Source organism: Helianthus annuus, chromosome 16, assembly GCF_002127325.2.
Source record: "Helianthus annuus cultivar XRQ/B chromosome 16, HanXRQr2.0-SUNRISE, whole genome shotgun sequence".
In the NCBI taxonomy this organism is placed as follows: Eukaryota; Viridiplantae; Streptophyta; class Magnoliopsida; order Asterales; family Asteraceae; genus Helianthus; species Helianthus annuus.
In genome coordinates, this window is record NC_035448.2 from 2,671,924 (window position 1) to 2,696,093 (window position 24,170).

The window sequence follows — 24,170 nt, forward strand, 5'->3', positions numbered from 1 at the left end:
TATACCGAGTGTCGGTACCGTACCAATGTGATATCCTTAATTTCATATATATATCTTTAATTTTTTTTTCATTCTTTCATGTTTTAATATCTTAGTTATATCTTAGTTTCAGGTACTCTGACGTCTACGTTTTTCATTATTTTTTTTGTTAAAAATCGGCATGCCCCCGACATGGAGTGCAGGTATAACCCACTAGCTGTGATCCCATAATTTCCATAAAAAGTTTTAAATATGTAACCAAACGAATTAAAATTTATAAATATTGAAAAGTATATAAAAGTATACAATCCTTAACAATAAAAAAAAATTGATATAAATATCGAAAATTATAATAGACAAAAAATAAATAAAGGTAACGAATCTTGTTCGTAGAATCAAAAGCACGGACCCGACCCGACCCATCCTAAAACGGGTTGCCCCTTACAAATTCGGGAGTCTTTCTTCTCCGTCTCATTCCCCTTACGATTTTCATCAAACACCGTACGATGCGAGGCGCATCAAAGCTCATCCGAAAAACCCAACCTTTCGCAAAATCAAGATTAGGGTTTTGCTCCAACATCTCCAAACAAGAAGATCAAGAAACCATTAAACAAATCTCACTCTCTCTCCACCTTCAAGAAGATGACTGGCTTTCACCCATCAAATCATTACAAAACCTCAACAAAACCCTAAACCCAGATGTAATCGAATCAATACTTCGTCAAAATCAATCATGTGATCCAAAACGACTCCACCTTTTCTTCGACTGGGCCTCTACTCAAATGGGTATTTCTCAAAATTCTCAAAAGTTTCAAAATTTGAAGTCTTTTTTGATTCTTGCTATGTGTTATTGTAACGGTAATCAGTTAAGAAAAGCTAGTGATGTTCTTGACCAAATGATAGATACCCATAAGCCGTTTTTACTTTCGGATGTTGTAGATGCGGTTGCAGGTGTTGGGTTAAGTTCTGTAGGGTTTTCGCAGTTGATTTATGCTTATAAGAATAAGGGTATGTTTGATGAAGCGGTTTGTTTGTTGTTGAGTTTGAAAAGTGACGATGTGTTTCCGAATTCGGTGTGTTTGAACTCGTTGATGAGGGATTTGTTGAGGAATAATAAGATGGATTTGTTTTGGAAGGTGAATGAGAGGTTAGTTGAGGGTAAGGTGACCCGTGATGTTTATATGTATAGTCATGTGATTACGGCGTATTGTAAAAGTGGGAAAATGGACGAGGCGAAAAGGGTGTTTTTGGAAATGGAGGAGAACAATTGCAGCCCGAATTTGGTAACGTACAACCTTTTAATTGGAGGGTTATGTAGACACGGGCTTGTCGATGAAGCTCTTAAGTATAAGAAATCAATGACTGTAAAAGGTTTGGTTCCCGATGAGTATACGTATGCGATAGTCATAGATGGGTTATGCAAAGCGAAGAGATCAAGTGATGCGAAACTCGTTTTAGACGATATGAAAAAAGCTGGTTTGGTTCCTAAACCGGCTACGTACAGTTCGTTGATTGAAGGGTTCAGGAGAGAAGGTAAGATAGAGGAAGCTTTATGGTTCAAAGACGAGATGGTAGCTAAGAGTTACGAACCGCGGTCCGCTTTGTGGTGCGTCAACGTTCTAATGAGAGATTTGTTGCGACTAGATAAAATGAAGTCGTTTTGGAACGAGTATGAGAAAATGTTGGCTAAGAAGTTAAATCCCAATAGTTTTACGTATACGAATTTGATCGGTGGTTACGCGAGTGTAGGGAAATTCGATGAAGCGAAAAAGTTGTTTTCGGAAATGAGTAACAAGGGTTATAACCCGAATTTAGTAACGTACAATGTGTTTATTAGCGGGTTGTGTAAAGTGGGCCTTATCGATGAAGCTTTTGAGTTAAAAAGATCAATGGCAACGAAGGGTTTAACGCCTGATATTTATACGTACACGAATCTTATAGACGGGTTATGCAAATTGAAGAGATCTCAAGATGCAAAACTGCTTTTAGAAGACATGTTACATGCGGGTTTGTATCCGGATAGTTTTACATATACCGCGTTGATCGACGGGTTCTTGAAACAAGGCGAAGTAGACGAGGCGTTCAAGATGAAAGACGAAATGGTCGCTAAAGGGATCGAAGTTAGTCTTGTGACATTTAATTGCATAATTGATGGATTATGTAAGCTCGGTCAGTGTGATAAGGCGATAGAGATTCTCGAAAACATGAAGGAAGCGCGTGTTTTACCGGACGTTTTTTGCTACAATTCGTTGATTATTGGTCTTTGCAAGGCAAACAGAATGGAGGAAGCGCGTGTGTTTTTGGCCGAAATGACGGAAAACGGAGTAAAGCCGAACACTTTCACTTACGGGGCGTTTATTTCCGCTTATAACAATATAGCAGAAGTTAAGCTTGCAAACGTGTATTTCAGTGAAATGATCGGTCTTGGAATCGTTCCCGATCAAGCGATTTTGACGTCTGTTATCGACGGTCATTGTAAAGAAGGAAACTCTAAAGAAGCCGTTGCGATGTTAAAATATATGTTGGGAAAAGGTATTATTCCCGATGTACAAATCTACAATGCGTTTGTACATGGTTTCTCGAAGAATCAAATGATGGAATTAGCGATGGAAGTTGTCTCCGAGGTTCGGGAAAAGGGTTTAAATCTCGACGTTTTCGCTTACAGTTCACTAATTATGGGTTTCATCAAGCAAGGTGATCTACAGTCCGCATCCCAGTTTTTCGATGAAATGCAACTGAGAAACATTCGTCCGAATATCGTCACTTACAATAGTCTGATTAACGGACTACGCAAGACGGGTGATGTTAAAAGAGCAAGAGAGTTGTTTGATGAAATGAAGGAAGAAGGTGTGATGGTTTAGTGAAGTGCTTTGACTTTGCCTTTGACGTTAATCAAATTTTGTAACAAACTCAAGTAGCCAAAAGGTAATATTCGACTATATTAAGTAGTTGTGTTTGCGGTAGATTATATTTATTTATTTATTTTATTTTTACCTTTTTATCGCTTCCAGATATCGATACATTGGAAATTTTTTTGAAAGATCCTCGGGAGCCTTCTCATTTTTTTCTGTAATCGCATTGCATGTTCAATACGACTATTGGATCTGCAATTGTTACAGAATAAACGCCTGATCGCTGTTAGCCATACGCACAAGCTTCTTTAGGGCATTTGCAGCTAGAGAATGAGCAACAGAAAACAAAGAAAAAGCGAAAAAGCGCCTGCAAAAATATATGAACAAGACTAGTTTTATTTATCATGACCATGACTTATAATCTTTATCATTGTTTTGAGAACGTATGTAAGGTTCAGACCATTTCATTCATGATATAATGAAACACTGCTTTTTCAGATATTTATATTCTTCGGTTCATGTTTGAAAATCTTAAAGAAAAAGAAGCGGATTTGGTGATCGCGATGAAAAGGAACAACCGTAAACTGTATGGCAGATTACAAGCAGCAAGAAGGTGCCTGGACATCAGATTATTGTAGCGAAATATCGGAGCTGACTAATCTTCGAGAAAGCGTCTTGCCAACCGTTACGATGAAGGTTCGTATTTCCATAGGGGCCAGTTCAACAACAAGCTTTTGAGGGTCAACAGGTCCACCCCTCTGGCCTGCAGGTTCATCATCATTTTTGGACCCTTCTACTTTCCACACTAACCTTTTCTTTTCCATTTCCGCTCTTCCTTGATTAGCCGATAAACTCATTTCCGACACGTTGGTTATCTTAAATAATTTACAAAATAAAAATAAGTGAGAAACGAGTCGAAATTGAATAAATTATAGTGTGTTAAGAACTTAAGATGAACTGCATTTTGGATTTTACCTTCCTTTTAGCGAATAGTTTCTTCAACTCGACATTTGTCATAACCGAGAGATCCTTATCCTCTCGAATCTAAAACCAGAAAGAACAAATACCGCTGACAACCTTATAAATCATCTTTTTCAAAAAGTTATATTATCGTTGCAATAATATGGTTTCCGTAACCATATTTATCACACCACTTCTTAGATATTAAGATTTTCTGTAACCCAACCCCCCCCCCCACCCCACACAAAAAAAAAGAGTTAATTACTGTTTTCATCCTTGTGGTTTGTTAAAAATCACTATTTCAGTCCATTAGTTTAAAATTTGCGATTTCAGTCCTTGTGGTTTCACTTTCGTAACCATTTCAGTACCTATGGTTTCACTTTCGTAACCATTTCAATCCATTATTCTGTTAAGTACAGGGACTGAAATGGTTACAAGGTGGACTGAAATGGTTACGAAAGTGAAACCACAGGGACTGAAATCGCAATTTTTAAACTAATGGACTGAAATAGTGATTTTTGACAAACCACAGGAACGAAAACAGTAATTAACTCAAAAAAAAAAAAAAAAAAAAAAAAAAAGAAAGAAAACTCACCTCTGCTTGCAGAGTTACAGTTTACTACAATTAAGTGAATCTATAGGAAAAAACAAAGACCTCATATAAGTGAGCCAAACGAAGAAGAACGTTTCCGTCTTCTAGCTCCTGAAGCGTTAACAATGCTACATTATCAGGGAGACTATAAGTAGAATCCATTCCCGAAAATTTCGACACTTGGAAGTTTGTCCCTTTATTTCCATCCTGTAAAACGCGATCTAATTAATCTACGACAACTATCTATGCTTTATAAATTAAAAAAAAAACACTAAGTTGCATTTTTCTTTAACCTGCTCAGTGAATGACAAAAGAAGTGGAGAATAGATCTCCTGACCATACGATCGGCGCCACTTGGCGCCCTCACCAACTGGGTCCATTCTAAGATAGTATTTCCCTTGAACCTATATTCATATTATTAAATATATGATTTCTTATTAATAATCATAATATAAGAAATGAATAATAAATCAATGAACTTATAAAGAACGCTTACGGCTAATCCTCTGCAGTCGTTAACAACACAAACTGTTTCGTTTAGAGCTTCTGCAACGCCTTTTCCGTCATCGTAGAGCAATCTCCTGCAAAAACAAATCATTCCTATTATACACACACAAACACACACACACACACACACACACATATATATATATATATATATATATAGTTTGTGGCATATTCAAAGTTTGTAATTGTTAAATGTGAGAACTAACGACGTCGTCAAGGAAAGACGTACCTATGGAGCATCAACTCCAATTCACCGTCAACAATGCTTGATCCACCGACGGATCTATCTACCAAAACCGAGAGCTCATTTTTTTCATCTTTTAGGTAAATTCCAAGATTAATCTGGAACATGTGTGATCCAGCTTGAGTAATGTAAAAAAATCAATGAAAAGTTCAAAAAAAAAAAAAATAAAAAAAAATAATAATAATAATAATAATAATAATAATAAACAATAGAGTTAATTACTGTTTTCGTCCCTGTGGTTTGTCAAAAATCACTATGTCAGTCCATTAGTTTAAAAATTGCGATTTCAGTCCCCGTGGTTTCACTTTCATAACCATTTCAGTCCACCTCGTAACCATTTCAGTCTCTGTACTAATAGAATAAATGGTTACGAAAGTGAAACCACAGGGACTGAAATGGTTACGAAAGTTAAACCACAGGGACTGAAATGGTTACGAAAGTGAAACCACAGGGACTGAAATCGCAATTTTTAAAATAATGGACTGAAATAGTGATTTTTGACAAACCACAGGGACGAAAACAGTAATTAACTCTAAATAATAATAATAATAAAATAAAAATAAAAAATACAGGATAATAGTTTCCTGCAATCGGTTGATTCACTTCAAGATCCCAGTCAGCTCTATAGTCTCGAATCTGCCATATATAATTAACTTAAATTATGATCCGCGTGTTTCTTCAAGAATCATATGTTTAATGGTATTCAATAATATGATAACAACTTAACAAATTCTTTTCAGAAATGAACAAATCATATATATATATATAATTTTTTATTAAATGGGAGCCTTGCAGCATACCCGTTCAATGAAATCTCGACCGTTAGAGTCGGTGTAAAATGTTTTATTGCTCTTAATGGTGGTTGTGATCTTAGTTGCAATCTCTTTCCCAACTCCATCATCGATAGGTATCGGACCCACCTGAAATTCATAGTATTAGCGATAAACATGTTCACAATACAAAAAAAAAAAAAAAAAAAAAACGAAAAATGTTGAACTTACAGTGAATTCGACTTCAACGTGTTCCTTATTTTTGTACACTCTAGTGATCTACCCAAACATGAAAAAGAAAAACTCAATAGTTATTAAAACTTAATCAACAGAGGGCTTTGAATTTAAAAAAAAAAAAATTATTACCTGATAAATCCAGGTGTTTATTTTCTGATGTATTTCTTCATATATTGGCCCCCTTAAAACTGTTATATTCTGTAAAATATTATTGAACATAATTAATTTGGATTTAAGCTACAAATCATAAGACATGCATTAGCAGTGGCGAAGCTTGACAATGAAGACCGCCCGGGGGGGGGGGGGTCGAAAACGTATATACCCAAAAATTTCTATACGAAAACTACATATGTAACACTACTGAGTGAAAAGTTCGGGGGGTCGGGCTCCCCCCGGCCCCTCTTAAGCTGCGCCCCTGTGCGTCAGAAGAAATGTTATACCTGCTTTTGAGAGCCAATAGGATATGTACCGTTTGGACGGAAAATATACGCTCCAGATGCCTAAAACAAGAAAAATAATCCCTTATAAGGGGGGTCATTAACAACAAAGGTAAAAAAAAAAAAAAAAAAAAAAAAGAGTTACCTGCAGCCCCATAGTGCCATCAAATCCAGCATAAAAGCTATACGATTGCTTTAAAGAGGCTTTAATCTTTCATAACTCAACATGAGACACATTATGTACACATTATCAATTTAAACGATAGTAATACGTAAAACGATAACGTACTTACAGAGCTTCGGCTATTAACATAACGGGAAAGCTTTCCTTCACTTCCAGAATATACTAACTTCAAATTTCCGGTTCCTATTTCTATATCACCTTTTCCAGTATGTGTGTAGAACTCTTCTTTTACAGAAGCTGCATAGTGCTTTTTATCAATAAACGTCGTTCAACGTTCAAATCAGTTTATTTTAACGGGAATGTATTATGTAGACGTTTTACCTGTCTTTTTTGTGCTCGAAATGGTGTATGTGCTAAAACCCAAAGGTGGAACGGATGCTGTAAACGCAAGCCAATATTTGGGCGTAGAACTTGGTGGTTTGCCCGTATATGCAGCGGTGTAGTGGTCTCGTATGGATATAGATTCGTTTATTATAGGGAGAATTTGAGATTCAGTTTCTTTCTCACTAGAGTCATAGACCGCAAGATTCTCACTCTCAACCTGTTAACATAAAAGTTGCATGATATAAAATAGAGTAAAATGCCGATTTTGTCCCTGATGTTTGGCCAGTTTTGCGACTTTTGTCCGAAGGTTTGTTTTTCCGCATCTGGATTCAAAAGGTTTGAAATCTTGCCATTTTCATCTGGCTCGTTAACTCCATCCATTATTCTCGGTTAAGTCAGGGGTATTTCCGTCTTTTTTGTTAACCGAAAGGGCAATCTGGTCTAACGGATTCGGTCAGGGGTATTTTAAATGCTTGTACATAAAGTGAAAAACATAAAGTGAAAAAGATCGAACTGCCCTTTAAGTTAACAAAAAAGACGGAAATACCCCTGACTTAACGGAGAGAAATGGATGGGGTTAACAAGCCGGATGAAAATGGCAAGATTTCAAACCTTTTGGATCCAAATGCGGAAAAACAAACCTTTGGACGAAAGTCGCAAAACTGGCCAAACCTCAAGGACGAAAATGGCGTTTTACGCTATAAAATATTAAAACGTATAAAAAACCGACTGAATTTTTCATAAAGTATAGAAGAAATGAATTTTTCATGAAACCTAGCGTAATACTTACTGGAAGTCTTATAACGTCAGATCTCTTCCACCCCAGTGAATTATAAACAACAACGATCTACAATAAAAAGCGACGATAGCACATTTAATATTGACGCGCGTATACAGAATATAACATAAAGTTGTATCTCATTTTCTTGTGTATTGGACTATAATATATATATATATGATATTAAGCATCTCATTTACCAACTTCTTTCCAGATGACAGATCAGCTTCAGTGGGAGGGCAGTTGCTTATGTTCAAAAGTGGACACTAGAAATTAATAAAGAAACCGAGAAAAAAAATCATTAAATACAAAAATATACATATTCTTAATATATATGTGTATATATATATATATTTAACAGTTTGTATGTGTTGCATATGTACCTGTTGAATATTGGTTGCTAAACTTGCGCATTCAGGTTTTGGCGATACCAAACAAGCTATTGATTCCGCGACTACCTTTTCAGCCTGCGATAGATTCCTGATCAATTTACATGCAGCAAATAGAATTAAATGTGAAATAAAACAACAAAATAGAGTAAACTGCGATTTTGGTCCCTGAGGTTTGGTCAGTTTTGCCACTTTAGTTCAAAACTCAAACCTTTTGCAACTAGGTCCCTGTGGTTTCAGTTTTATTGCCATTTTGGTCCAAAGTGAAATCAGATAATATTTGTCTAATAAAATCTTGTTATTTTGTCCTTTTCCTCATGGGCAAAATGGTCATTTTAAATAAAATGTGACTGTTGATTTGGTTTTATATAAGTCAAAGATCAAATTTTATTTAAAATGACCATTGAAAAAGGACAAAATAGCAGGATTTTATAAGACTTTATAAGACAAATATGGCTTGATTTCACTTTTGGGCCAAAATGGCAATAAAACTGAAACCACAGGGACCCAGATGCAAAAGGTTTGAGTTTTGGACTAAAGTGGCAAAAGTGACCAAACCTCAGGGACCAAAATGACAGTTTACTCAACAAAATATAATTAATTTACACCTCCTTGTGACCTATCGCGAGCCGTTTTGCATAATCATCAGCCACATGTTGTTGAGATGTACCGCTAACAGCATCATGATGCTGAGCAATCGCTAAAGCGTCACCTAAATGGTCTGTCGTGGGCCCCGTTTTATTCCTTCCCTTCATTACTTCCAATTGCCTTGCAGCCTGATAAAACACAATTTTAGTCAAATAAGAATTAAAAATAATAAGTTGATTAAAAAACCAAGACGTAAAATAATAAAAAAACTCGTGTCACTCACGAGATAATAGCCGCTCAACATTCTGACGTATCCCTTGAGAGCCGGTCTACTAGTAAAGTATCCTGTCCAGTAGGCGTTTATGTCGCTTGCATATCTAAAAAAACAAATAGAGTTAATTACTGTTTTCGTCCTTGTGGTTTGTCAAAAATCACTATTTTAGTCCGTTAGTTTAAAAATTGCGATTTTAGTCCCTGTGGTTTCACTTTGGTAACTATTCCAGTCCATGTGGTTTCACTTTCGTAACCATTTCAATCCATTTATTCTGTTAGTACAGGGACTGAAATGGTTACGAGGTGGACTGAAATGGTTACGGAAGTGAAACCACAGGGACTGAAATCGCAATTTTTAAACTAATGGACTGAAATAGTGATTTTTGACAAACCACAGGGACGAAAACAGTAATTAACTCAAACAAATATAGTGGTTAAACAGTTAGAAAAATGGAGACTGGATATGTCATAATATATAATTTACGATTTACAAATTATACTTACGGAAAATAGTCGTCTTCTTTTAGAGGCCAGGTGTCAGTCTCGGCATATTTAGCGTCGGTGTATATAGACGGTGTTGAATAGAGAGCATTGACCCGACCATCCTGTATGCATATGTAGTCAAAACTCAAATACCAAAAAAGTAACGGGTCGAAACTGTTGTTTTTTAAGATTGATAAAAGTAACTAACTTTATTGACATAATGTATAAACTTGTCCATATTCCGAAACCATGACTCTGCATACTGATATTTGAAGTCTTCCCCCATTGTCCACATTACATGATTTGTGCGAGTAACGTTCGCCTGCGACAATGCTGCGGCCACGAAATCATTAACTCGTTCTTCGACGTTGTAGTCGAACAAGGTGATGTCATCCTACAGTATAAAACATGCGATTATGTCACACGTCTAAACAAACATTCGTAAACCTTAAATCTTGTTTTGAAATCTACCTGGACTAGGGGTGTGAATTTCTGACACGACCCGAAAACACGACACGAACCTAACACGAAATTCGCGGGTTTGGGTTTAGTCTAAACGGGCCAGGTTCGGGTCAACCCGGTAGGGTTGGCGGGTTGACCCGTTTAACCCATTTATATTAAAATTATATTATTACAATATGTTTGATGTCATAATTTGATTAGGTGTGTAATTTTATGTCATAAGTATAACTTAAAAAGGGAAATTGACATAATATTTTATGATTGTAATGTAATTTTATTATATAAATTTGGTTTTTTTTTAGTAGATGTTAATTTTAATATATTAATTTGCTGAAAAATTTTAAAAAATAAAAAATTTCGGGTTGAATGGGTCGGGTTCGGGTCAGCCTGAGAATATTCGGGTCGGGTTCGGGTTCATATGTATGACATAATTTTCGGGTTCGTGTCGGGTTCGGGTTCATCTAAAATTTTCGGGTTCAGGTCGGGTTGAACCCGTCAACCCGCAAACACGACCCGTTTAGCACCCCTAACCTGGACGATTGGGGAATCATCGTTGACTTCAAAGTTGAAACCGCCAGGTGGAGGTGCATATTCTTGTGGAAAAGCGCATGCAAAAATCTGTAACGGTTTATGAAACCGTTAGATAGTAATTCTTTTATTTTAATGATAATAATATCGGAAGTTAAAACAATAAAACGCACCTGTGAAGATGAACCAAGACTCTTGGAGGCCCGCCAGATAACTTCGAGACGTTTATCCTCTTTTCGCTTAGCTTTATCTTGGTAATCAATCCGGCCGAAGAAAAGAGAATCAAATCCAACCTAAATGATCATAACGACTAAAGTTTAAAACTTTAAAACACGTAACAAAGTGATATTAACAGTTTTTTATAAGCGTCGATAGAACAGAATATACACCTCTGCCCCCTAACAGATAAGCCTGCACGGCTGAATGACCGAAAGGGTCTATTTGCCAACCGATTCTCGGTGTTACGTTAAACTGTTCCTTGATAAACTTATGCCCATACGTTGTTTGATCAATCATATCGATATAATGCGGTGCTGCCTCGTCATGCATGCACCAACCGCCATTTCTGCCCAACATAAAGTCAACTTAATACAGAACCATTAATGAAAAAAGTCAACTTAATTTGCTTACATCATCTCAAGTTGACCGGAGCTAACAAGGCGCTTGACTATAGCTTGGGTCGCCTCACTCTGATCCCTCCACCAACGTTGGAAAAACGCCTGCAACATTCATAACATCTTAGAAGTCTTTCGGGTCAAACTGCATAGTCAAACCAAAGCATTCAAGATTTCTAACCTGTTCAACATAAATAAACTTCCGATTCTTATCCGCCAGTAGCGCTTGAACCACTGAATCAAGCACGTTTCGAACGCAGGCTCCCTGTACAATAACTTAAAGAGTAAATTACAAAAATCGTCCTTTATGTATGCCACTTATTGCAAACTGTATCCTTTGTCTTCAATAATTACAGAAAACGTACTCGATGTTTGCAAACCATTGCAAGTTATGTCCTTTAGCCCTAACTCAGTTAATTTTTTTAGTTAAATCTGACTAAATGGACCTCACATGAGGGTATTTTTGTGGTTAAATCTGAACAAATGGACCTCACATGAGAGTAAAATGACCAAAATACCCTCATGTGGGGTCCATTTGGTCAGATTTAAGTTAAATTAAATTGCAATTATGGCCCTTAGTCTATGAAAAGATACATTTTTAGAGCTTTTTAGTTAGTAGATTTTGCGTTTTTTTTGTTAGTTCGAGCTAGATCGAGCCGAGCCGAGCCGAGCTAGCTCGAATTTTAACCGAGTCGAGCTCGAGCCACAAATCTCAGCTCGATTTGAAATTCGAGCTCGAGCCGAGCCAGCTCGAATTCAGTTCGAGCCGATCTCGAGCTGGGTCGAGCTCGGCTCGTTTACAGCCCTAGATTTAACCACAAAAATTAACTGAGTTAGGGATAAAGGACATAACTTGCAATGGTTTGCAAACATCGAGTACGTTTTCTGTAATTATTGAAGACAAAGGACACAGTTTGCAATAATTGACATACATAAAGGACGTTTTTTGTAATTTACTCTAACTTAAAAGATCAAACAATGAAGTTATTGGATTAACAAAGAGATAAAGGAACAGAAAGACATACCTGAATGGAGTTATTGGACCCAACATAGTACTGATCAACCGTTTTCAACCAACCGACATCATCATGTGTATGTGCTACAAGATGAACATTAACCTTATCTTTCACAACTCCTTGTGCAGTGTCATAAACCATGTACTTTGACTCCACACACACAGAAACAACACTTAATACCAACATTACTAACACTCGAAAATCCGCCATTAAGTTGTCGTTGCTCAACGCCGACGACTCTAAATATTCAATCAAAACACAACAACAACAACGACAACGACAACAACGACAACGACAACAACAACAACAATGTTTTGAACAAACTTAAATGAAAGTCCCTTTAATCTGATTAAGTTTATACTTAATGAAAGAGTAAAATGCACGGATAGTCCATGTGGTTTGGTGAAATTTCACCTTTAGTCCTCAACTTTTCAGAATTACACTCGTAGTCCCTGTGGTTTGACAAGTTGTTACTCGGATAGTCCCTGTGGTTTGACAAGTTGTTACTCGGATAGTCCTTGTCATTTCACACCCACTTAACCAAAAAAACTAACCCCATCTGCTTTGGGAACTCTCCGAGTAACAACTTGTCAAACCACAGGGACTAAGAGTGTAATTTTAAAAAAGTTGGGGACTAAAGGTGAAATTTCACCAAACCACAGGGACTATCTGTGCATTTTACTCCTTAATAAAATATAGAAACATCTGTAGGTAAATGTGATAAACAAGATGTCGTTTTCATTGAATATTTGTATAGCATCAATAAATGGCATATCTTAATCACACTATGTCACTATCCACTTAGGAATTGTCATAAAGCTGGGTTTATTATTTGGGTTTCGGGTTGTTCGGGTCGGGTTTTTGTTGTGTATGATATTGTACTTGATAACCGATTTGTATCACAATCGGGTTCGGGGTGTTCGGTTATCGGGTTTGTCGGGTCTGGTTATTCGGGTAGTTCGGGTTTGGACGTATTTGTTGATTTCTAAAATTTTTGTTTACATACTACACTTTTGGCCTGACCGTTGTCCTGCCCTCACCCGACCTGTCACCCCGAATCGCCACTCACTCTGCCCCAAATCGATGGTCCAACTACCACACCCGATTTGTCTGACCTTGACCTTGACCGGGACCCCCGATCGGACTCAACCATCTACCCGATTGTCGCCCTTACCCAACCCTTACCACAGGCATGACTTGACCCTGACTAGGTCTGCCAACCCGTTACCACAGTCGACCAGACCCGAAATGTAGACCCCGATCCAACTGGGATCCCAAGTTTTTTGCTTACGGGAGCAAAAGTAACAATACAGTTTATAATGCTACAGCATCAGGTATAGTAAGCAAAATCCTACGAAAAGAAAAGGGGGGATACGAAATAACCATAGCGGATGCGTCGGATGGACGTCAAGTGGTTGATATTATCCCTCCGGGGCCAGAACTTCTTGTTTCAGAAGGCGAATCTATCAAATTGGATCAACCGTTGACAAGTAATCCTAATGTAGGCGGATTTGGTCAGGGAGATGCAGAAATAGTACTTCAAGATCCATTACATGTACAAGGCCTTTTGTTCTTCTTCGCAGCTGTTATGTGGCACAAATATTTTTGGTTCTTAAAAAGAAACAGTTCGAGAAAGTTCAATTGTCCGAAATGAATTTCTAAACTCGCGAATTTATCGACATCAAGTTTTAATTGGGTTATATGGGTTTCGGGTTATTCAAGGTTTTTTTTTATGCTTAAACGTCTAACTGATACCCGACCCTAATAACATTCGGTTTAGTTGGTTTTCGGGTAACGGGTTGGTTTGGGAGGGGTTAATCGAGCACGAATGAAGTCGGGTTAGGTACGGGTAAAATCGTTGGGCCTAATATAAATTTACTGATTGTATGATCTTATATTGACCCAAATAACTTTACTATTGTTGACATATGTAACATGACACAATTAACAAATTATATGTGACGATGGTTATGTATAACACAAGGGTGCAACGCATGACTCGTTTATTATTTATTTATTAATTATAAATATTATTTTTATACATAATTTATTATTTTCTCGTAATATTATAAATAGTAACTACTATTAGTTAAATATATATAATATATTAAGTAATAATTATATAAACAGTGGACTCATTTAGGCTCATGAGTCGGCTCGAGCTCGTTTACTAAACGAGCTTGTTTTTAGGCTCGAGCTCGTTTCGAGCTTTTTTTCAAGCCGAGCTTGAGTAGCTCACGAGTAGTTTGACTCATTTTCACGCATAGTATAACATCACTCTATAAATCGTAATTTTTAATACACTATATAGTTATATATGAATCATTATTAAATAGTGGTCTGTTACAAATAGTAATTTTTTAACACACTATATAATTATATGAATCATTTTTATATAGTTGTAAGTTTAACGTCCTTGGTTACTAAAGATGGAAGCCTATCTTTTTATTTATTTCTTTTTTTTTTCATAAACAAACCTAAAGCAATGCATATCATTGTGTGTGCATGTGTCATCAAATCGAAGACAAATTCTAATTATTTTAAGTTTATTTTCTGTCAAAAATGTTTTATGAATAAAAACGAGGACCAAATATTTCGAATTAAAAAATAGTACATCATGTGTAAAAAGAAAGTTTGTATTATTTTATCCTTACCTTTTTTATTGGGTCCCACTTAAAAAAAAATCCTTTTTACAAGTCTAATTTATATAGTTTGTTTCCATCTTTAATAGAAGTCATATCTTTAAAAAAAAAAACCTCTCAAACAATTGAGAATAGGGCTGATCAAATCTCGGGTTTACCCGAAACCCAAACCGAAAAATAACTGAAACCGGGCCGATATGCTATGTAAGGAAGGAATTAAAATGTGAGCTTGAAAGAAATGTTGAGATTTCTTATTGAATGGTTCATTCTTTTCTTGTAACCAGACGTTACACTAGGGTTGGTCTCCAGTTCCCATTTTTTACACTTCGATTTGGTCGTCCATGGCTCTATACCATGCTCTCATACACCTTTCGATCAACCCTTTTCTTTCTAATTTTTTTTTTTTATAAATTTAACTTCCACAAATAAATAGATAAAAATCATAAGACCATACAACTTGAATGATTTTAAAAAAAAAGTAATGAGAAAAAACCAATACTTTTAAGAGTGCAAAACAATATCAAAGGATAACTAATCAAGGAACACACACACACAAAAAAAAAAAAAAAAAAAAAAAAAAAAAAAAAAAAAAAAACTAAAATCTCTAATAGATGGTTGCATTTAACTAGATCAACAGTAGATGCACATTGCAGCCTATCTGGAAAGATCAGAGCTGACTAATCTTCGAGAAAGCGTCTTGCCAACCGTCACGATGAAGGTTCGTATTTCCATAGGGGCCAGTTCAACAACAAGCTTTTGAGGGTCAACAGGTCCACCCCTCTGGCCTGCAGGTTCATCATCATTTTTGGACCCTTCTACTTTCCACACTAGCCTTTTCTTTTCCATTTCCGCTCTTCCTTGATTAGCCGATAAACTCATTTCCGACACGTTGGTTATCTTAAATCATTTACAAAATACAAATAAATAAAAAACAAGTCAATAACAAAAAAATGAAAATATTAAAATGAGCTGCATTTTGGATCTTACCTTCCGTTTAGCAAATAGTTTTTTTAACTCGACGCTTGTCATAACTGAAAGATCCTTATCCTCGCCGCTCTAGAACCAGAAAGAACATATACTAGTTTAGTTTCATTGTATTATTCTTTAACGGGTCAAATAAAAAAAATTATAGCTAAAAAGAAAACGGGTCAAATTTGTCAAAGAGGATAAACAGTGGAGGGGGGGGGGGGGTGTCTAAGTGTGTTTTTTAGTGTTAAAAAAACTTCTAAATCTTTTTATTCAAAAAGTTAAATTATTATTATTATTATTATAATACTAATTATATGGTTTTTGTAATCATACTTATCACACTAGTTGCATACTAAAAACTAAGATATCTTACAAGAGTGTTTCAGGTCGACCCAACCCGTATTGTAAATGTCCCGTTTTGACCGGTTACCAAAACAGTTTGACCGCCCATTTTGTCACCTCTACTTACAATTTGGTACAATTAAGTGAATTTACGTGAAGAAAAAAAATAAAGAACCTCGTATAAGTGTGCCAAACGGAGAAGAACTTTTCCGTCTTCTAGCTCTTGAAGCGTTAACAATGCTACATTATCCGGAAGACTATACGTGGAATCCATTCCTGAAAATTTCGACACTTGGAAGTTTGTCCGTTTATTTTCATCCTGTAAAACGCGATCCGATTAATATACAATAACAATCTACAAATTCTAAAAAAACACTAAAATTGCACTTTTCTTTCTTTAAAGTTTAACCTGTTCCGTGAACGCCAAAAGAAGTGGTGAATAGATCTCCTGACCGTATGATCGTCGCCACTTGGCGCCCTCTCCAAGTGGGTCCATTCTAAGATAGTATTTCCCTTGAACCTGTACACACAAGTTCCCTAACATAAGAAGCTAGTAATGCTAATACCAAACTTGACCCATCAATACGTCGACATTTATTGGCATTAATAATAAGAAGAAATGCTTACCGCTAATCCTCGACAGTCGTTACCGACACAAACTGTTTCGTTTATAGCTTCCGCGACACCTTTTCCATCATCGTAGAGCAATCTCCTGCAAAACAGGTTATTCATTTTTTTTATATATGCATACATACATACATACATACATACATATATATATATATATATATATATATATATGTAGTTGTTAACTGTGAGTGGTAATGACATTATCGAGGAAAGATGTACCTATGAAGCATCAACTCCAATTCACCGTCAACAATGCTTGATCCACCTACGGATCTATCTACCAAAACCGAGAGCTCACTTTTTTCATCTTTTAGGTAAATTCCAAGATTGATCTGGAAAATAATTTAACTTATGTTGAACATGTGTAATCCAGCTTGAGTAATGTATGAAAATTAAAAAAAAAAAAAAGTTAAAAGAACGTACGGGATAATAGTTTCCTGCAATAGGTTGATTCACTTCAAGATCCCAGTCTGCTCTATAGTCTCGAATCTGCCATAGAAAATTAACTTAAATTATGATTTATGACGAAAAAATGTTTCTTCAAATTCATATGTTTAATGATATTCAATAATATGATACAAAAATGCATAAATTATATATTAAATATTTGATCAAATAGGAGTACTGCAGCATACCCGTTCAATGAAATCTCGACCGTTAGAATCAGTGTAAAATGTTTCGTTACTCTTTATGGTGGTTGAGATCTTGGTCGCAATCTCTTTCCCAACTCCATCACCAATAGGTATGGGACCCACCTGAAATTAATATTATTAGCGATATGCCGATAAACATGTTCACAAAAATAATAATAATAATAATAATAATAATAATAATAATAATAATAATAATAATAATAATAACAAAGAATGTTGATCTTACAGTGAATTCGACTTCAGCATGTTCCTTATTTTTGTACACTCTAGTGATCTACCCAAGCATGAAAAGAAAACCTCAATATTAAAAAATAAATTTATATTTGATGGATTTAAAAAAAAATAATAATAAAAAAGGATGTTAATCAAATCATTTAATACCTGGTAAATCCAGCTTTTTATTTTCTGGTGTACTTCATCATAGATTGGCCCCCTCAAAACTGTTACATTCTGTAATATCATTGAACATTATTAATCCGGCACTGGTTACATACATATCATACAACACGTTCATTCGAAGAAATTTTATACCTGCTTCTGTGAGCCGATAGGATATGTACCATTTGGACGGAAAATATATGCTCCAGATGCCTAAAACAAAATAAAATAAACCCTTATTAGGGAGCACATTTTTTACAAAAATAATAGTTATAATAAAGTTACCTGTAGCCCCGTCGTTCCATCAAATCCAGCATAAAAGCTATACGATTGCTTCAAAGAGGCATCAATCTTTCATGACACAACATCAGACAGGTTAGATACACGTTAGCAATTTAAACGATAATAATATGTTTCTTAATCGACTATTTCAAACACGAAGCACAGCAAACAATTTTTTTTTTTTTTTTTTTTGCAAAATTCGAAAAATTACTATTATAAAAACAGAGACGATTACATGAAACTTTGTGACTACACCATGTTATTAGTGACAAGAAAATGAAAAATATCGAACGAAAAAAAATGAAAATGTACTTACTGCGCTTCGACTATTAACATAATGAGAAAGCTTTCCGTCACTTCCGGAATATATTAACTTCAAGTTTCCTGTTCCTATTTCTATATCATCTTTTTGCGCTCCCGTATGCGTGTAGAACTCTTCTTTAACAGGAGTTGAAGCTGCGCATAGTTATTTTTTTATCGATAAACGTTGTTCAACGTTCAAATCAATTTATTTTAAACAAAAAATAGACATTATACCTGGTTTTTTGGTACTCGAAATGGTGTATGTGCTAAAACCCAAAGGCGGAACAGACGCTGTAAACGCAAGCCAATATTTGGGTGTAGAAGTTGGTGGTTTACCCGTATATGCAGCGGTGTAGTAGTTTCTTATGGATATAGATTCGTTTATTATAGGGAAAATTTGAGATTCGATTTCTTTCTCATTGGAGTCATAGACCGCAAGATTCTCACTCGCAACCTATTAATTATAAAAAATGCATGATTTAAAATGTATACAAAACCAAATGAGCAAATACGTAAAACAGTGGCGAAGCTTGACCATGAAAACCGGGGGGGGGGGGGGGGGGGTCGAAAACGTATGTACCCAAACATTTCTATACGAAAACTACATATATAACACTACTGAGCGAAAAGTTCGGGGGGTCGGGCGCCCCTCCCTGCCCCTCTTAAGCTACGCCCTTGACGTAAAATATAAAAGAAAGGAATATATATCGCGTGAAAACTAATGTAATACTTACCGGAAGTCTTATAACATCCGATCTCTTCCACCCCAGTGAATTATAGACGACAACAACCTACAGTCAAAAGCGACAATAGCGCATTATATTTTTGGCGCGCGTATGCATAATATAATATATAGTTTTAACTTTTAAGAATCTCACTTACCAACTTCTTGCCAGATGATAGATCAGCTTCGGTTGGAGGACAATTGGTTATGTTCAGAAGCGGACACTAGAAATTAACGAAGAAACGACAAGAAAAATTATTAGATACAGATAGATATATTTTTATTATGTATATGTATAATCAGTGGCGAAGCTTGAAATTTTTTACGGGGGGGGGGGGGGGGGGGTCGAAAACGTATATAACCAAAAATTTCTATAGAACCAGGGGGGTCGAAAACATATATACCCAAAAATTCATATAGGAAAACTACATATATAACACTACTGGCCGAAAAGTTCGGGGGGTCGGGCGCCCCTCCCGGCCCCTTCAAAGCATCGCCCCTGTGTATAATGTATACATATGCATAGTTATAAGTTATATGTGTTGCATATGTACCTGTTGAATATTGGTTGCTAAACTTGCGCATCCAGGTTTCGGTGATAGCATGCAAGCTATCGATTCGGCAACCACCTTTTCAGCCTCCTTGTGACCTATCGCGAGCCGTTTTGCATAATCATTAGCCACATGTTGTTGAGATGTACCACTAACGGCGTCATGATGCTGAGCAGTCCCTAAAGCATCAGCCAAATAGTCTGTAGTGGGCCCGCTTTTATTCCTTCCCTTCATTGCTTCCAATTGTCTTGCAGCCTGAAAATAATTTTAAATCAAAAAAAAAAAAAAAAATTAAAAATTAAAAAACCGGTGATGTAATATAACTTAAAACTTGTGTTACCGACCAGATAATAGCCGCTCAACATTCTGACGTATCCCTTGAGAGCCGGTCTACTAGTGAAGTATCCTGTCCAGTAGGCGTTTATGTCGCTTGCATATCTAAAAAAACAAATATAGTGGTTAAACAGTTAGAAAAATGGAGACTGGATATGTCATGCTGGCAAATCGTGTCTTAACAGGTTTAACAGGTTTCTGACGGCGCGCACAACATAAGTTTCAAACATGATTACGACTCGTTTAACTACTTTCTACCTCATGTTTATAAAAACAGTTTTATGTACAAAGATGAATAAATGATAGATCCTAACATTGCAATTTTAATTATTTTAAAAATTAAAAAAGTCAAAGGGTGTATTTTTCAGTCAAACAGGTCTAGTCGTGTCTTAACAGGTACCCAATTGCCAGTCATATAATATATAATTTACGGTTTACAAATTATACTTACGGAAAATAGTCGTCTTCTTTTAAAGGCCATGTGTTCGTCTCAGCATATTTAGCATCGGTGTATATAGACGGTGTTGAATAGAGAGCGTTGACCCGACCATCCTGTATGCATATGTAGTCAAAACTCAAAAACAAAAAAACGTAACGGGTCGAAACTGTTATTTTTAAGATTGATAAGAGTAACTAACTTTATTGACATAATGAATAAACTTGTCCATATTCCGAAACCACGACTCCGCATACTGGTATTTGAAATCCGTCCCCATCGTCCACATAACATGATTTGTGCGAGTAAAGTTCGCCTGTGACAATGCTGCAGCCACGAAAGCATTGACTCGTTCTTCGACGTTGTAGTCAAACAAGTTGACGTTATCCTTCAGTATAAGCGATGCAATTACGTCACATGTCTAAACAAACATTCGTAAAGACGTAAACCTTAAATCTTGTTTTGGAATTTACCTGCACGATCGGGGAATCAGCGTTGACTTCAAAGTAGAATTCACTAGTTGGAGGTTCATAAACATTCTCCGGGAAAGCACCTGCAAAAATCTGTAAAAAACGACGCAAAAATTGTTAGATAGTGAAGTTACACTTTTGTCGGTTTTCGATACTAATGATGATAATATTGAACCGCGCTACACACCTGCGAAGATGAACCGAGCGTCTTGGAGGCCCGCCAGATGACTTCAAGATGTTTATCCGCTTTTCGCTTAGCTCTATCTTGGTAATCAATCCGGCCGAAAAAAAGAGAATCAAATCCAACCTCTGCCCCTAACAGATAAGCCTGCACGGCTGAATGACCGAACGGGTCTATTTGCCAACCGATTCTCGGTGTTACGTTAAACTGTTCCTTTATAAACTTATGCCCATATGTTGTTTGATCAATCATATCAATATAATGTGGTGCTGCTTCATCATGCATGCACCACCCTCCATTTCTGCCCAACAAAAACAAGTTATTTATAACCTAGTTATACTCGCACGCCGTAACATGAAATTCGTGAGTCTGGGCTTAGTCTAAACGGGTTCGGGTCAGTTTCAAGTGAAACCAATGAACACGCTTAGCTAAATGGGCCGGGTTCATTGGTTGACCTGTTTAATCCATTTGTTTACCTTTTTTTTATATATTTTTAAAGGGGTCCTAATAAAGACACACCCCGAAATCTCAATTTCACACTCTAACACGACAAATATTGGGCCGTATAATGAGGTTTGGGTTGTATAACATTATATGGGCCGTATAACATTCTATACGGGTCGTATAATGTTATACAGCCCGTATACATGGAGATAGTGCAACAATAAGTTATACAACCCGGCCGGGTTCATGGGTTGACCCGTTTAATCCATTTGTTTACCTTTTTTTATATATTTTTAAAGGGGTCCTAATAAAGACACACCCCGAAATCTCAATTTCACACTCTAACAAGACAAATATTGGGCCGTATAATGAGGTTTGGGTCGTATAACATTATATGGGCCGTATAACATTCTATACGGGTCGTATAATGTTATACAGCCTGTATACATGGAGACAGAAAAACATTTGACATTTTCTTTTGTGCAACAATTAGTTATACAACCCGTATAACTCTATACGTACCATATACATGTAGGGGTGTGAAAATAAGATTTTAGGAGTGTGAAAATAGTGGAAGCCTATGTAAATCTAGAACATTAAATTAATAATATAATAATATGCAAAGAATTGTTAAATAATTTTTTTTTTTTTTTTTTTTTTTGTGTTAAACAGTTCGTGTTAGCCCATGAATACACACACGTGTTGTATTCGTGTTTCATGTGAAATTCTCGTGCAGGGGTTCAACCCATCAACCCTCGAACACGACCCGTTTAGCAACCCTATGCTTACATCATCTCAAGTTGACCCGAGCTAACAAGCCGCTTGACTATAGCTTGGGTTTTCTCACTCTGATCATTCCACCATCGTTGGAAAAACGCCTGCAACATTCATAACATCTTAGATATCAATCTAATATAAACTAGCAGCAGACAAGAGTCAACAACCAATTTCGGGTCAAACCCAATAGTCAAAACAAAGCATTCAAGATTTCTAACCTGTTCAACATAAATAAACTTCCGATTCTTATCCGCCAACAGCGCTTGAACCACCGAATCAAGCACGTTTCGAACACAGGCTCCCTACACAACAATCAACACACTTAGATATCAAACAATGGACCGGCTCTTTTTGGCCGATAATATTCCCAACTCAGTTAATTACCCACAATAATCCGAACTCTTCTATTTTGTTTGTAAAACAGTCCGCCGTAAAAAACCATAACGGAGTCAACTTTTTTTCCAAATTACAAACTGATGTTTTCCGGCTTCTGAACAGAGGATACGAGTCTATTGATGTAAAGCTTACATCGAAACAATGCTCTAAACGACAAAAACAACGGTGCTTCAATTCGGATGTTTGAACTTCTAATTAACAAAAATCAAGTCGTTTAGGACACTGTTTCGAGGTAAGTTTTACATCAATCAACTCGTATCCTCGTTCTGATCAAAAGCCCAAAAACGTCAGTTTGTAATTTGGAAAAAAAAAAAAAAACTTAACTCCGTTATGTTGTTTTAACTGAGTTGTGATTATTATCAGCAGCCAGTTCGGATCAGTAAAATTCAATTTGCCAAAAAAATATAAAAGAAGAGAAAGACATACCTGAATGGAGTTATTGGACCCAACATAGTACTGATCAACGGTTTTCAACCAACCGACATCATCATGTGTATGTGCTACAAGATGAACATTAACCTTATCTTTCACAACTCCTCGTGCAGTCTCATACACCATGTACTTTGACTCCACACACACAGAAACAACACTTAGTATTAACATTACTAACACTCGAAAATCCGCCATTGTTGAGGAAATTAGCTTATGGTTTAGTGAAGAAAAGTATGAGGAAGACGAAGAAGATATTGTGCATGGACCCCTTGAAACACGAGGGGTATAAATAATTGAAGTTTGTCCATGTTTAACGGGTAGATAAATGATAAATGATAAATGATAAATAATAAATTTGAGATAGAGATGATAATTAATTGGCGTTATGGGGTGTATCTTGATCTTGATATGGTGTTATTGATATGTATAGATTGTATTTGTTTGTTAAGAAATTTATGTCGGGTCTATGTTTTCGAAGGTTTTTTTTTTTTTTAAAAAAAAAAACAAAACTTAACAATATCTTGTGATTATTATCTTTTTGTTGATTTTATCAGTTATAATAATATTATATAATTTATTTTTTATTTAAATAGTTTATATATTTTTAAATCTAAAATATAATATAATGTATATAATTTAAGGTTTTTATTTTTTAAAAACAAACCTTAACAATATCTTGTGATTATTATCTTTTTGTTGATTTTATCAGTTATAATAATATTATACAATTTATTTTTTATTTAAATAGTTTATATATTTTTAAATATAAAATATAATATAATGTATATAAATATGGTTGAGTATAATTGTTTTTAATATAAATAAATCTATATCTATATCTATACTCTATACTATATAATAAAAGAAACCACTTTAGAGACACTTGTCATCATATTAAGCCATCTCTTATAGATAATTATTATTTTAATTTAATCTTTTCTAATTAGTTATAGATAATCCTTTTACTAAATATTATTTAATTTAATATCTTATATTATAGATAACCCTCC

The 24,170-nt window shown here is 35.7% G+C and overlaps 2 protein-coding genes and 1 pseudogene across 3 annotated transcripts; 1 reads left to right on the plus strand and 2 right to left on the minus strand.

Moving 5' to 3' along the window:
* The first annotated feature begins 433 nt into the window (after nucleotides 1-433).
* Nucleotides 434-3,332, plus strand: LOC110918652 (pentatricopeptide repeat-containing protein At1g62670, mitochondrial). Of its 2 annotated transcripts, none has more exons than XM_022162925.2 (2): nucleotides 434-2,904; nucleotides 2,991-3,332. In XM_022162925.2, exon 1 carries the CDS (start codon nucleotides 486-488, stop codon nucleotides 2,838-2,840), a length of 2,355 nt encoding a protein of 784 aa, XP_022018617.1. In that variant the 5' UTR covers nucleotides 434-485; the 3' UTR covers nucleotides 2,841-2,904; nucleotides 2,991-3,332. The 2 variants fall into 2 exon arrangements, with proteins under 2 accessions (XP_022018617.1, XP_022018618.1); XM_022162926.2 differs by having other exon boundaries at nucleotides 3,099-3,330.
* Nucleotides 3,025-12,481, minus strand: LOC110918651 (annotated as a pseudogene).
* A 2,845-nt stretch (nucleotides 12,482-15,326) lies between these two features.
* Nucleotides 15,327-23,492, minus strand: LOC110918649 (probable alpha-mannosidase At5g13980). Its single transcript, XM_022162924.2, has 25 exons — nucleotides 23,155-23,492; nucleotides 22,551-22,634; nucleotides 22,345-22,433; nucleotides 21,118-21,412; nucleotides 20,934-21,023; nucleotides 20,663-20,848; nucleotides 20,476-20,576; nucleotides 20,036-20,129; nucleotides 19,695-19,946; nucleotides 19,299-19,364; nucleotides 19,151-19,207; nucleotides 18,651-18,870; nucleotides 18,430-18,569; nucleotides 18,117-18,182; nucleotides 17,985-18,044; nucleotides 17,835-17,903; nucleotides 17,680-17,727; nucleotides 17,436-17,555; nucleotides 17,224-17,289; nucleotides 17,020-17,132; nucleotides 16,798-16,882; nucleotides 16,580-16,690; nucleotides 16,346-16,489; nucleotides 15,847-15,915; nucleotides 15,327-15,756 (listed from the first exon to the last, which is right to left on the minus strand). Exons 1-25 carry the CDS (start codon nucleotides 23,353-23,355, stop codon nucleotides 15,514-15,516), a joined length of 3,069 nt encoding a protein of 1,022 aa, XP_022018616.1. The 5' UTR covers nucleotides 23,356-23,492; the 3' UTR covers nucleotides 15,327-15,513.
* Between the last annotated feature and the right edge of the window lie 678 nt (nucleotides 23,493-24,170).

Excerpts from the sequence above, each read along its gene's own strand:
- LOC110918652 (XM_022162925.2), top strand. The coding sequence starts at position 486 with ATGCGAGGCGCATCAAAGCTCATCCGAAAAACCCAACCTTTCGCAAAA.
- LOC110918649 (XM_022162924.2), bottom strand. The coding sequence starts at position 23,355 with ATGGCGGATTTTCGAGTGTTAGTAATGTTAATACTAAGTGTTGTTTCT. Across the intron at positions 17,728-17,834 it reads TAAAAAGCTGGATTTACCAG|ATCACTAGAGTGTACAAAAA; the intron begins GTATTAAATGAT and ends ATGCTTGGGTAG. Across the intron at positions 17,133-17,223 it reads TTGCAGGAAACTATTATCCC|ATCAATCTTGGAATTTACCT; the intron begins GTACGTTCTTTT and ends ATTATTTTCCAG.